We start from the raw sequence: 16,068 nt of genomic DNA, 5'->3' as shown, positions 1-16,068 counted from the left end.
ATGGATCAACTTTTCCTTTTCCCGAACCTCAATTATCAGGCGGTCTGCGTGCCTACAACAGTTCTTCCATTTTTCGGGTAAAACGTGAAACAAGCTGTTATGAATACTCCATCATTATTACTTCATTCCATAAATGCAGTATAGCATCGGATGTTACGGGATTGATGGAACCTATTTTGGCATTATAATGCCGTTTACAATTTGACCAAACCATCTATATCGTATTACATTGGCAATGATAACGCGGAAGCAGCAAAACGCGATGGCCATTTTTCAACTTGTCCCTTGTTAAAATATTATATTTTAAAATAACTTCATGTTAAAAAAAAATAGAAACTACCTACGCAGTTTTTCTGGCAACCATATCTGCTCTTTCATTAAATTCAATTAAATCCAACTTTGATTATGGTACAATGCATTAATGAAGCTTTACTTGATTGGACAGCAGCTATTGACTGATCTACTTTTAAAATTGAAAAAGCTACATAAGTTAGTTTTCGAGTTTTCGCGTGTACAAAACTAAAACTTTTATCTCTTCATCGATTAAAGAAAGTTTACTTTTTAAATAAAAAACACATATAAATCACCTTTCAAAAATTTCAGTGTTCATTGAATCACGGTGGTCCCCCGATTTGTAGCCCGATTTAAAAATACTCCACAAAGTCATTTTTAAAGCCAGCATGTAAAATTATATAGCGAATTCCTCGAATCGGCTTGCCAGCTTTTCTAGATGCTATTTTACTAAATATCCGAGTCTCGTCCAAAAATACTGGATTATATGAAAAGGCTGGTGTTTCATGTATTCTCTCAAAAATAGCAGTCCTTTATTAGCAGTGAATAGTTCTTCCATCAGATATTTACAGCTTGAAATACTTTTTTTTTTCCAACAAAATTTCTGCCACTTTAATCCATACCATCGATTTCGATATGTTCTCCTATAAAGTAATTATTAAAATGCAGTGCCACCAATTATATTACTCATTTGGAGGGAAAGTTTCAAATTTTTTCCATACCTGCTGCTAAATTCGTCTCCGTATGCTATGCTCGCGTACTTTATAAAGGCTGTCCACCGATTTACTGTATCGACAACACGCCATAATAAGAGATAATAAGCATCTAATTAATAACCTTCAGAAGCTGAAATTGCTCATTCATGAAAATCAGATGATTGCAAGTATGGAGATAGTAAATACCAACATTGCGTACAGCAATCGTTGAGACCTTTTGAAACTATTTAATTATCCGCTAAATTTAAAAACTTTGATTTTGAGACAGCTTTTGATACGGATTTCAGAACTGACAAACAAAATTCCCACGTCGATTTACGACGTCCAGCAATGAGCTAGATAAACATGCTATGACGTAACTGCAGCGGATAAACCTCATTTTGTCTGATACGTATGTATTGTTTATTGTAAATATTGCAAAAATTTCCTCTAAACGCCTACATGCATAGATAAATAGATTCTTTATTTGACTGTGTTAATATACAAATAAATAATACCAGAAAAAAATAATCCCATAAACATCCTTGTCTTGGACACACTGTATATAAAAAATAATGAATCTAGATGAAACTCTGCAACTTTTCTATTTAACTGTTTTTCTGAACAAAATTTAGCCCTCTCAAAAAATTTTCATAAACCAACAACAACTGAGTTTTAAGAGACTTTTAGGTAACAATCCATACGAATTTATAAATATGAAATCTATAATTTTTTTGTTAATTTTTTTTAGTCCTCTTATTGATATTGAAACCAGATTGTAAAGTTCAAGATAATTCATCCATAAACTTGCAGTGTGTTGTGTACTGTATGAATGTATATGGTTGTAATGGTAACCATCGAAGGTGGGGGAAAACAATTCTCGCTAGGGGAAATTAATGATTGACGTGCGAGATCATAATTATGACATTTCATTTCAATATCATTTTACAAATAGTAAATTTGGAATGTTAATAAAAGTATCTTCTATGAATATCTTGGTTTTTAGGAGAATGCTTACAAATAGTAAATTTGGAATGTTAATAAAAGTATCTTCTATGAATATCTTGGTTTTTAGGAGAATGCTCGGGAAGACTTCACCATACCCCTTCGCTTCGCTTATTTAGTATAAAAGTTAAATTTTGAAGGAGCTGAATAAAACCATATGTTTAAAATCTATTTCTATTTGAGGTAACTAATAATTATTAAAACTAACATTTAATTTTTCAAAGAAACTTCCACAGACTACTGTAATACTTTTTACAAAACTTCTGCATTCCTTCTGAGTCGGTTTTTCCTAAGTCCAACTTGGTGACGTTTCGACAATCATGGAGGAATCCAGAAGTTTTCTAAAAAGTATTACAGTAGTCTGTGAATTTTTCTTTGAAAAATTACCAAGCCTTTATGGAGAGGACACTCTGTACACTGACTTTTTGTTACGTTGTAGGGAACATAATGTTGACCCGTATTTTCTTAACATGGCTCATCACGTCAAAACCTCATCGGCTAATAAAATTCTTCGAAAATCTAGTTTCGCTTTACTTCGAGAAAGATTTCATCATACCCGTAAAGAAATAGACCAAATCAATAAGGCTCCTCTGTCTCTACACCTTGAAATTTCTTCCATTTTGTCCCCATCCGAGTTCGAGACCTTTCAAACATGATTCATGACAAAGCTTTAAATACTCATTTATCTACTACCCAAAATCACATTCAGAAATTTGAAAAACTAAAATCAACAATAGTGAAACCATCAAACTCTTCTCAACTACCAAACACTATGATAAATTTATCATCGCACCAACTTTCGGAAACGGAAAAATCAGTTCTTTCAAAATGTTTTAACTTCGTCCTTGCCCCACGTTTTATCCCAAAAGAGAAAACCATTTCAAATGTCAAGGCTATTCTAAACAAACTGCCATCTCAAACAGCTAATAAAATTCGATTTAAAACCGCAACCTTAAAAATTATTGCAAAGCCTGAACGCATTCCCCTAAAATCTACAAAATCTAATCCAGATATCAAAATCCTAAAAGCAGATAAAGGTGGTCATGGACACACATGAATGTCAGGAAAAGATTGAAGATATTCTTACAGACGGATCATATCGTCAACTTAAAAAACGTCCTACGTCATCTATAGATCGCAACCTTAAATATGTTATTAAGGCTTCTTTTCTATCAGACTCCGTGAATAAATCTGTCACTCCCATGACTCTAAAATTCCTCGTCTCTACGAACTCTCAAAGATCCACAAACCAGGATTACCCCTTCGACCTATTGTTAGCACCATTGGTTCTCAAACATATTCTCTAGCAAAATATCTAGCTTCCTTACAGGGAGCACTGACGGTTTCGTACTTAATTCGTTTCACTTCATTGAACAAGTAAAAAGCATTACATTAGATACACACGATATTCCAGTTAGTTTCGACGTAGAATCCCTCTTTACCAAAGTTCCTATTCCTGAAGCTCTCAACATCATTTCAGATATATATAAAGTCCGAGAATCTGGAACCAAACCTTCTTCTCATTTTAATTGAAAAATGCTTGTCTGAAAAATATTTTTCTAATAACTGTCAAGTTTTTGGACAAACGTCGCTATAGATTCTGTCCTATCACCAGTCATCGCGAATATATTTATGGGAGTCTTTGAGAAGAAAGCTCTCGACACCTTTCATCTAAAACCAAAATTACGGAAACGCTACGTCGATGATACTTTTGTTATTTGCCCTCATGGTCAAGAAACCCTAGTAGATTTTCTTAGACATTTAAACACACTACACCCTAACATACGTTTTACTATTGAGTTGGAAACTAATAATAACCTTCCATTCTTAGGTATTCCTATCAGTAGAAAATGTGTTTACAGAAAACCTACGCACACAGACCGATACCTTAATTCTTCTTCAATTCTTCTACCAACGAAAAATCCGAGTCTATAGAAATCTATAAACAACCAAACAATCTTAACCTCGACTCAGGTCTCTACCTGTCACGAATATGGGAATCAGTCATCCGAGACCGTGTTTATGCCCCCCATTTAACTCTGCCCCCCTCAAACATTATATAAGCAGGTACAGAGTAAAATGAGAGCCAGTTTAACTCAAGCTCTAAAGAAGCCAACAGGCTGATTGGCGAAACGTCAGCAAGTTCGATTCACCAAAAACCGACGCAGCAGGAATCCAGAAGTTTTGTAAAAAGTAAACTAACATTTGTTGATTTTTAATGATATGGCCTTCGTGTTGAGGTTTCCAGTTCTATTTTTTTTAGAATATCTTTTTGTTGAAACTAATTCGATTAGACTTAGACCATGACGATCACCAAATTCATCTAATATGGCAACATTAGTAACGTTTTTGCAATTAAAAATCAACAGTTTGTCGAGTTTATTGTATAGAATTGGTTTTTTGCTTAGAAAAAAATTTTTATTAAAATTAAATTTTATATAAAACTACGAGTTTATTGTATAGAATTGGTTTTTTGCTTAGAACAAAAATTTTATTAAAATTAAATTTTATATATAACTAAAATTAAAATAACTTGTAACCTGTAACTTTTAAAACAATTTGCAGACGATTTAAAAATTTATAGATCTACTTGTTCCTACGAAGATGCTGTCACGTTTCAACACCAACTCTCTAATGTTTATAAGTGGTGTGAGTAAAATAATCTTACCCTCAACATCTCAAATCATACACCCGAAATATTTAAACTTTCTTATTTTCCCGCAAATTAAATAATACTACTTTTCTCAGATGTAGAGCTCTATTAAAGATTTGCGTGTGACTTTCGATTCACAGCTTTCGTTTGTTCGACACATTGATATTATAGTCAAATCTTCTCTTAAATTACTTGCACTATTCAATTTACTGCATATATCCTCGCAGTAGCAATTATGCGCGGATTAAAATTCGCTTAGTGATCGCTTCTTCTTATCCTACTTCACCTATGCTCAAAAATTTTCGAATAATGTGACATCACAGATGTTATTTCGCATGTCTAGTTTTTACTGGTTTATTTATTATTATTATTATTATTGTTATTTCTTTTGTATGAGAGGTTATAAGGCGAATGTTCCTCAGACCGTTCTGGGCGTCTCAACACCCTGGGGATGGATGGTGTGTCCCCTTGGCGACGACGGGTTGGCAACAGCCGACCGTGTAAACCCAGTGTGAGCGTACTCACACTTCCTCTCTTGACGACAAAACAGTGTGCCCTCCATCTGGAACTGCGTCAGCATTACTTCAGATGGAGTGTCGTCCGGACGCGCCCTATGATCTTCCCTATGATCTTTCGGTCTCCTATTGACTAAGGTTCAGCGAGCTTGTATAAGATTTGGCCATTCTATCCTCTTGGCAGAAAGTATCTGCTTTGCCATTTTGCAGACGTGGTCCCAATTTGTCGGTGACTAACATTTTTTCTATTAGGTTGTCTGGGCTTATGTGACCGAGTATTTGCTCTGCTATATCCCGCTGCATGTTCCATCTTGGGCCGAAAAATAGAGTGTGTTCAACCGTATCCACGTTTATGCAATAAAGGCACTCCTCGGTTTCGGCCAGATTGAAACGTTTGAAGTAGGCTTCAAAGCACCCGTGCCCGGTGAGTATTTGTGTAAGAAAGAAATCTACTTCACCACGTTTATGCAATAAAGGCACTCCTCGGTTTCGGCCAGATTGAAACGTTTGAAGTAGGCTTCAAAGCACCCGTGCCCGGTGAGTATTTGTGTAAGAAAGAAATCTACTTCACCGTGTCGTCTCTCAAACCAGGGTCTTATATTTGGAATTAGCTTTTTACTCCATTCCGCTGTACCCATGTCCCATTCCTCTTGCCAGCATAACATCATCGTGTTTTGTGCTTCCGTTTTAGCGTCTGGTCCATCTATCTCTATACGGGCTCTGCACTTAACTAGAAGATTAATAGGTGGGATCCTAGCTATCACCATAATAAGTGCCTTATTGGAAGTTGTTCTGTATGCTTCGGAGACTCTTATGGCTACCCTCCTTTGAACACTACTCAGAATCCTTTTATAGACTTTCTTCTCAACTGCTTGCTCCCATATTGAGGCGCCATATAGTAGTATTGAAGTCACTACTGAGCATAATATCCTCCTGGTGCTTTCACGGGGCCCATTCACTTTTGGTAGAAGGCGACTGATGCTGTTCAAGGCCTTGTTGGCCTTTTTTGTTACGGCTCTGATGTGGGCCCCCATGGACATGTTTCTATCTAGTTTTAGACCTAGATATCTGACTACTTCCTGACTCTGAACTGTTGTGTTTTCCACTGTGACTGAAATGTTTTTAACTTTCCTTCCAGCAACAAGTAGGACTGCCTCCGTTTTTTTGGGGGGGTAATTTCAGGTTTTTAGATTTCATCCAATCCGTGTCATTGTTGGCTACTGTTTCCATCATCTCGGCTCCTTTTACTTCTGCTAAGATAGCCAGATCGTCAGCATATCCGACAAGGGTAATGCCATTTGGAACAGGAATTCGGAATACACCGTTGTAACACAGATTCCACAGGGTTGGACCTATTACTGATCCCTGCGGGACTCCGCATGTGACGTCCATTTGCGCTGCCTCACCTATGCTTAAACGCCTATCTTCGAAGTAGCTTGCTATGATGTTATACAGATAAGGGGCTATGTTTCGATTTCGAAGCTCTTCCAATATACTACACCATGGTGCCGTGTTGAAGGCGTTTTCGACGTCTACCGTGACAAGAGCACATAACTTCCTCCTTCCCCACGGTGTCTGTTTTACGTCGTCTACCTTTTCTCGTATCCTTCTCAAAGCGTTGATAGTTGATCTCTTTTTCCGAAACCCATGCTGTTCTTCTGCCAGTCCGCCAGTCCTTTCAATTTCTTCCTTGAGACGTTTTACGAGCAAATGTTCCAGTAGTTTACCAGCTACATTGATTAAGCATATGGGTCTATACTTCTTATCCTGACCTGGTTTCTCTATAAGGATAAGTCGCGCCAATTTCCATATTCTAGGAAATTCTCCCTTCCACAATATTTTGTTCATGAGGTCTGTGCACTCCTCAATATAATCCTTCGCAATTGTCTTTATAATTTCAGGAGCGAGATTGTCCGGTCCAGGGGCTTTGCTATCCTTTATTTTTCCAGCTGCAGTTCTTACTTCTTCGACAGTAAACAGAGGTATGTCCCTAGGTTGAACTGTTACCTTGTTCCACTTTTGAAGTGGCCGAGTCGGAAAAAGTGACTTAGCAATTTGTAATTGCTTTTCATCTGACATATTTAATGGTGGATATTTTATTTTGTTGGTAACAATCTTGTACCCTCTTCCCCATATGTCTTTGTCTACTTCCTCGATCACTTTCTTCCATGCAACTTTTTTTGCCTCAGAAATTGCTCTTTTGAGTATTATTATTGTTATTATTATAATTAATATTATTATTATTATTATTATTATTATTATTATTATTATTATTATTATTATTATTATTATTATTATTATTATTATTATTGTTATTATTATTATTATTATTATTATTATTATTATTATTATTATTTATACATTTACAAACCATTATTAAAAAAAAATTTTTTTTGCCTAAAACTTAAGGGTTTTAACATATTTTGTTGTCTGTATCATATTTGGAAGCATGAAGTGAGAGAACGCATCACGTTTAAATCAATTGCATTCTGAACTTTGAATCTAAAAAACTTCAACATTGAATATTAACTAACTAACCAAAACTAACCAAAACTTGCCTCAAGTCAGAAGTTTCATAATGATCGATGGACGTTACAGCTTATTGTCGTAACACACTTTTTCATTTTTAAAATCACTCTAATCTTGACAAAACCAAAGCAAATTTGCTCATAGAAACAATACACAAGTAAAATGAAGGTTAAAAAACGCACCGGTAATGGCGTAAGCGTCCGTTATCACATGATAAAAGTGCATTTCTGACTTGCTATTATTATAGAAACATGCACTTGTATTTTATGGATTATGCGCAAAGAAATAGCAGCTTTACATGTTGTCGACCTATATCAAATAAAATTTCTAATTTATCGACACTTTTTAATACCCAAATATCTAATTGCGTATGTATTAATCCTTTGAAAACTGGTAACATTATCTCAGCCCGTCAAAATAATGCCATCACGTTAAAATATAAATAACAATACCAACAGCATTACAAGATGTGTGCGAAAAACACTGGGCCCTGGTTTATTTTCGCGTATTTACCAGAGAGTTTTCGGGTTTCGCGGCACGTGCAGAACATTTTTCCTTGATGCATTATTCAAATACACAAACGCTTACGATAAATAAGCTAGTAACGTTAGCAATCTTGTTTGTAGAGCGTCAAAAATAGGAAATGAACGTGACTGCAAGAGTGGCCACGAATTCGAGAAAGAGATGACTATCGCTTCACTTATAGGGTCAAAATGGCGCACAGAGTGGAAATGTTACCTATTATTATAGGAATGAAGTTAATCCGGAATAGAGACACCGACTTGAGAACAGCGAACAACTTCTTATTACAGTTTCTATTTCAAAAAAACTACAACAGGCTACTGTAATACTATTTACAAATCGTACTTGCTGACGTTTCGCTAATATATTCAGTCAGCTTCTCCAGAGTTTAACGGAAACTGGTTTGCATTGTACTCTATGCCTGACCATATCGTGTTTGAGGAGGGTGGAGCAATGGATGGACATGAACATTGTCTAGGATGACTGATTGCATATTGAACGATTGAATCTAATGTTTTTTTTAAATTGTTGAATGAAATAAAATAAATTAAGTGAGATACCATCAGCTTGCTCCATAAAGGGCTTTAATGTGGAGCCTTCTTCAAATAATTACAGATAGGTACAATCCAGATGATTTGTTAAGAATACTCGTATTACAGTATTACAGTCTTAATAATTTTTAACTTATTTTACTATCAGTCTACTAGCAACTACAACATTACCAATAGGAAAATGGATGTAACACATCATGGAATAAAATGATGAACCGACCAAGTCAAGAAATTTCTGCAGTAGCAAAGTAAACAGAATTAGTATTTACTCCACATTTAAATAATTTTTTTAAGAAATGGCGTTTGGATCTAAAATTAACCTTCGACAAATGTTTTCCAGACCTCTCAAATCCTGACACTGTGAATCGTTGATTTTATTTCAAATGACACATTTTGATTTTGCCCATGGAGCATGTTTAACGTTCTGTTGCCAAGTCAGCTTTCTTACCGGCATGGCTAAAATTATTAACAATCTAGCCAATCTCCTTAAAATATCAATAATTTTAGAGCCTTTTAAAATTATTATTCCAAATGAAATTTTTTGTCTGTCAACAGTCTTATTTCTTAATATTCTTTCCTCTCTAAATATAACAAGATATTATATATTAATATAATCGTACCTTTCATCGGCTAGTAGCTTTAATGCAAGAACAGTCCGCCATTTCTGGAATGTTGAACTGAATGACGCCTATATAATTGGGTTCCTTGAAAAATCTGAATTTTTCGAGGGAAGTCGTAATATTTTTTAAGAGTGAGACCATAATTTTGGTTTTAGACGGTAAGCGTCGAAGGTTATCTCTAAAGCTTAAATCATAGTATATTATGCAACAAGTGCGGTAAATGCCATTTGACTCACGAATTTTCAATAAACGACTGAGTTAAAAAGTTTACCGAACGTGTTGCATACTATACTTTTTCTACGACCGTTAGTTTTTGGGTACATTTTCTCAAAACGACACAAATACATTCACTGACATGATCGTCAGAATAGACAAACGACAAAATTCAAAGCGTGGGAAATATTTCCAAAACATCCGATTGCTCCCAAATCCGTGCGGTAAAATCCCGGAAATGTCCGAAGTGGTTCGGATTCGTGGGAAACGAAACTGACGCGATAAAGTGACGCTTCCCGCACGCTAGATCGGTGTGTAATTAGGTATTTTGCAGAAGGGAATAGAAAAATATATTTTCGATAACTGACAATATTTGTTTAATAATTATATACACAAATTTGACCGACAAAAAATTATTTTACATTCAAATATTTTTTCAATTAAGACGTGAAGGTTTCAATCCAAATTCTCAGATTTTAATGTATCTGAAATAATAGTGAGAGCTTCAGGAATTGTTTCTACGTCAAATATAACTAGATTGAAGTTTGGATCTAATTGAACAGTTATTAATTTAAGTACGAAACTATCAGTTTTCCCTGGAAAGGATTTTAATATAGATGCTACATATTTTACTAGAGAATAGGTTAGAAAAGCAATGCTCCTTGCGGAGTTAGCATAATTAAAAAGCAATATATAAGCAGGTACAGAGTAGAATGCAAACCAGTGTCAGTTAAGCTCTGAAGAAGAAGAAAACAACAACCGATGTCGAAGCTTGTCAGGCAATTATTCCTAGAAATTACAACTTGCATATGCTGTTACTGTTTTTTTAAGAACCACTGCCTGTCTGAAGATCAACGCTTACAAAACATAATAGTAAAAAAAATGCAATTTATTCAGACTTCAAGTAATTCATTAATTCATTATGGATAGATGGCGAACGAATATATTTTAATGAACAAATAAAACATTTATTCTTATTGTTTTAAAATTAGGCTTTACTCCACATATTAAAAATTGTTTAGAAAAAAGTGTTATAATTTAAAATTAAATCGTTATTTTGCGATGCATTAGTCTTATTCCAAATAACATATTATGATGTCTAAGGAGCCTGCTTAACATCCTGCGATAAGTACAGAGTTCTAAAATTACAAAATTCTTTTTTCTACTCCCGTCTGTAAAATGCCTTATTACACACCGATCAAGCGTGCAGGAAGCGTCACTTTACCACGTCAGTTTCGTTTCTCACAGATCCGCGCCACTTCGGACGTTTCCGAGATTTCACCACACGGGTTTGCGAGCAATCGGACGTTTTCGGGTATATTTCCCACTCCTTGAATTTTGACGTTTGTCAATTCTGACGGTCATATCAGTGAATGTATTTGTATTGTTCTTCAAAAATATACCCAAAAACCAACGGTTGTTGAAAAAGTATAGTATGTATAGTTAGGTAAACTTTTTAAGTCACTTTTATTAAACACTCACTCCGCTGTGCTCCGCTCGTGGCAAATAAACTCGAGACTCAAACGCCGTTTGCCACACTATTTTACCCTTGACTTAGGAGGCATTCGCAAATATTAACACGCTAGCTATACTTGGCTATACAAGATGCAAAACGCCTGTTATTTTTTACTGGGTTTTTAGAGTGATCCCCAGTAATCTTATTGATATAAAAAACAATATGTTTTAGGTTTAATCCAGCTTACTCAATAGAAATCGCTCTTTTGCTTATTAGGTGTCCAAAATAATTAACATCCTACCCAACAACTTTGAAATATTAATAACCCAAGAAGCTGTTTAAATTGTTGTTCTCAAATCAAATATTTTAATACTTTCAATGTTCCATCTGTCCACAATCTTGGTACAACTCAAATTTGATTAGTTCTTGTTAATATATTTTTTTCTCGCAACGTAATGATTTAATATATTATTATAATATTAAATATTTATCGGGTTGTAGGTCTAGTGTGAGAACAGTCAAAAATGTTGAACTGAACTACGCGTGCATTACTATTGCTTATGTTCGTTTGAAAAATCTTGATTTTTGGAAGGGAGTCGTGATTTTTTTGTTTTCTAAGATAAAATGAAATTTAGTTTGTCGCTAAACAACACAAATCCAAACTGATTTGTTCACTTGTTTTAAATCACTTCCGGTTTAACCGAAAATATATGTAATTCCGTTATTTTGAATGGGTAATGGGAATGTGTATTTCGATAGAATATAAACTTCTACTTTTTGCGTAAAAATGTTTTGCAACCAAGGTCTCTCTCTCCATAAAGAACTCCTAATGGTGTTCCTTTTCAGACCACATTGCTAGAAATTTTCTAATTACATATTTGTCACATTTCGGTTTTGATTCGTCCAATTTTTTTTATTGGTTCCAATTTTTCCATGTTTCGTATCCATTCGTAACCACTAATCTGGTTTTTAATCTGATTTTAACAATCCGTGCAGTCTCAATAGACACTCTGTGATTGTATGTGAATGCTATAATTTATAGAAATAGTCTACCATAGACATTTTTTTCCTAATCCCTCTGTTTGCTCTTTCTATTAACACATATATTTTTATTTCCAAGTGCACATCATCGGTGAGGACGAGTACGAAATGAGGGCCATTATCACGAAATGTGGTTTTTCGATAGCTACTTTCGTGTACTCCACAGCAAAATGAAATAGTTATGGGTGTCATGTGCCAATTTGCCAAATTAAATCAGTGGCCTATTTATATAGAAAAAAAATATACATATGATAGATTTCCCAAGTAATATCATTTACTTTTCCAAAACGTTATTAATAATATGTTAAAACATTACTCTTAACTTTGCTGTGTATTAGAATAAGGGTTCTGTGTGATTTAATTTCTTGATTTCTTCTAACAGTTTCGATCTTGAAAAAATGTTACCTATGGAGCGAAATTTCTTCGTTTTGGAAATGACTGGTATATTGTCACTTGCTTGAAATTGTTATTTTACTAACCTTTGCAATTCTAGAAGCGCTAAGTTCGAGAATTAGAGTTGTCCAAACGATGTACCGTTTTTACAACATAATCCGGTATTTAGCTTTGGTAAATTTTTATGAATGCCTAACCGCAGGCCTACCTCTCTTGGATTTCTCTTTTTAACCCTTAACAAATAGATTTGGAATTCCACAATTACGTGCCAGGACCGTAATTCAGTCCTACGCGCATACAAATACTGAAAGCTGAGAGGATTTGTGTAGAGTTTCATTGGTGAGATTCCTGGATAATTATTATTCCGTGCAGTGCGAAATCCATTCTTACTTTAAAATGTTTATTAAAAATGTAAATGAAGGGTTAAATTTAACTATAAAACAATTCTACATCAAAATAATTACTATCGTCACTTGAAAATCAGTTTAAGTTTTCTAACGTGTTTATAATATATGTAATGGGCAAATTCAACTTGAAATTCAGCTGCCTCAACATAGGGACTGTTTTTGGAAGATTTATGAAAAGCACACTAATATGAATTATTATAACAATTTAATCAAAGAGTATTTCTCTACTCTTGAAATACAACAGTCCGCACGGCATAGTTCTTGTCGGCTAACATGTTAAATACGGCCCTGGCTTGTGGTACACTTGCTGAAAACAGGCTTTACAACAGGCGGATCTTAAGCTCCTTCCGGAGTCAAAACCATAAAAGGTTGTAAAAACGGTATATCGTTTGGAGAACTCTATCTGGTCATATTGCCCTAACGCTGAAATTTGTACCTCGAAGCAACATTACATCCAATTGCCGTATGAGATTTTTCATGAGTATCAGGTTAGAACTTTCTACGTCGGTGTGGCATTTAGTGTGCATTTGGTATTCGTTATTTCTTTTCAATATTCTGTACGAATACCTGATTACAACCGCGTTTTGGCGTCACTCGTTTATTAAAAGGAAAATATAGTATGCAACACGTTTGGTAATAATATATTATGCAACAAGTGCGGTAACCGGCATTTGACTCACGAGTTTATTTGACACGAGCGGAGCGAGTGTTTAATAAGTTAAAAAGTTTACCAAACGTGTGGCATACTATACTTTTTCTACGACCGTTAGTTTTTGGGTATATTTTCGCAAAACAACAAGAATACATTCACTAACATGACTGTCAGAATTGACATAGGTCAAAATTCAAAGCGTAGGAAATATCCAAATCCGTGCGGTAAAATCCCGGAAATGTCCAAAGTGGCTCGGTTGCGTGGGAAACGAAACTGACGTGGAAAAGTGACGCTTCCCGCACGCTAGATTGATGTGTAATTAGGTGTTTTACAGACGGGAGTAGAAAAACTCTTTATCTCACTCGTTCATTTCCGTTTACCACATTTGTTGCATAACATACTATTTTCATCTTTAAAAAAAATATTAAATATTCAGAAAAGTAACGGTGTACAATGGTTTTTCCTATAAGTTGGACTACTTTTTGTGACGCCTCGGGAGCAAACAATTTTTTCTAATTAGATTAAAACCGTAAATGAAAGTGTCCAATTTTATCGAAATCAGAAAATAGGTTTCCGATTAATTAATAACAACTTTAAAGCCCTGTAATTCGACAAAAATCAAGTTAGGACATATTTTTATGGGACAAAAGTCATATACTTACCTAAAAAAACGATTCTTAAAGCGCCATATCTTGCAACGTAGAACCGACAATGCGGAAGTGCTAGATGAGAGTAAGTTTAAGTCAGACAGGCAAATCGTATGTACACAAACGCGTCGCAATATATTTCACGCCCTTGAAATGATCCGAAAGACGTCCGGGCATTCTTATGATGTGGAGATTCCCTCGGTGGAGGAAACTTGATATTTGGGGAAGACGAACGGCTTTTATCGCAGATAGCTGCGGGGTGAACGATATGACGTGTGACAGGCGTTCCCGCGAGGTAACATCTATTAGTTACCACAAGTAATGGCCGCGGGGTGATTCTCCTGAGGGCTGGTGCGCGACGTGTGTCTGTTTAGAAAACGTATTTGCATATGTCGCGTTTTTGTTCACCCCTTTGTAAGATTTTTTTTCTACTCTTCTTTAAAATACCTAATTGCACACCAATCTCTTAATTCTGACGGTCATATCAGTGAATGAATGAATGTGAATGAATGAACTAACGCCCGTAGAAATTGACTCAAATGCAGTTTACCACACTTGTTGCATAATATATGCGCATTTAAATGGATAAAACTATCAGAATATATAAAAAGTTTTAATACATCTATACAATTCGTAAATTAACAAAGTATACTCTATACTCTACACTACTTTGTAGCTAGAAAAACAATTGATAGCTTAATGTTTTTCATAGTTTTCCAGAAGAAAATTCTAGCTTTGATCTGTAAACATATGTTTAAAAACGAAAAAACTTCGCTCCGCATCTGCACTAGTAATCGAAAGGTATTTTTCATAATTGTGTTTCTAATTTATACAAACCCAGTGGCCTTACATAAGTTCCCATTGAACTGAGCTCGTTCGATGTTTTTTTGTATTTTGTATATTGTATGTTTGTATTATTTACCGAGAGGGTTACACCAGAAAGCAATAATTAGTTTGGGGTCAAATTCTTTGAAAAAACGAAATGTATATAAACGGTAGAAAACTTTAATTCGTAATTTATAAAGGCAACAATCTCCTTACACGAAAAAACATAATATAGTTATCTCACTAGCGAAAATCCAAGAATGCTGACCCAGCAGAGTCCTATTTCTACATATAAAAACGTAGTCTAACGGTGTCGACAACAGTTCTGTCCAGATATGTTATTGTAACAGACCATTTTAAACGGTTGTAAATTTAAATAAAGTTTTTTAAAAAAGGCAACGGGCGTCCCGAGTAGTTAATTATATGTATTTCTTTTTTAATGTTAAATAATTCAGTTGAAAAATTATATAAATACTTTAAAATTGCTAACATTAACCAACAACAACGTCCTTGAATTCTTAATTCATAAAAGCCAAAATTTCCACCAAAAAATATTTATCTTTCTTTCTCACCCATATACTGGAAAAAAATGCGAAAATATGGTTTACACTTTCAACTTTCGAACAAATTGCTGCCATCCTAAGTGAACTCTCGATAACTCTTTATCCACGACATATGACAGACAAATTCACACAATTCGCTTTACACAATAAGGCACACAAGAACGTTTCAAATGGACGATAGCAAAAGTACTAAAAACTGATTTATCGGATTTTTTTGGCAATATTGTTTCATTAATTTAACAGAGAACCTTTTGTTTTACTGGGAATACCCTATAGCGTCGGCTTATAATAGGTATTTAAGGTTATTATTACCCTTATAAATGTTAAAACGTCTAATAAATACACAGCTATAATGAAAAACTATGGAAATCCGAGTAACAAACCATTTTTTAGAAACCACTCCGATATTTTCGGACCCAGTTTTAATAACGACTGTTGAATGAATGTCAGCAAAGTTCATTATCTCGTTCAAAAGTTCTGAGAAAATGGT

At 34.8% G+C, this 16,068-nt stretch overlaps 1 protein-coding gene across 1 annotated transcript; it reads right to left on the bottom strand.

The window, feature by feature from the left end:
- Nucleotides 1-5,062: 5,062 nt before the first annotated feature.
- On the bottom strand, nt 5,063-6,199 carry LOC132699608 (uncharacterized). The gene is made up of 3 exons (XM_060666421.1): nt 5,794-6,199; nt 5,372-5,563; nt 5,063-5,292 (listed from the first exon to the last, which is right to left on the bottom strand). Exons 1-3 carry the CDS (start codon nt 6,197-6,199, stop codon nt 5,063-5,065), a joined length of 828 nt encoding a protein of 275 aa, XP_060522404.1.
- Nucleotides 6,200-16,068: the final 9,869 nt, after the last annotated feature.

The sequence above is a fragment of the Cylas formicarius genome, unplaced genomic scaffold (assembly GCF_029955315.1).
Source record: "Cylas formicarius isolate icCylForm1 unplaced genomic scaffold, icCylForm1.1 PGA_scaffold_3__17_contigs__length_32017465, whole genome shotgun sequence".
Taxonomy (NCBI): domain Eukaryota; kingdom Metazoa; phylum Arthropoda; class Insecta; order Coleoptera; family Brentidae; genus Cylas; species Cylas formicarius.
This window is presented reverse-complemented; position numbering and strand designations above follow the sequence as displayed.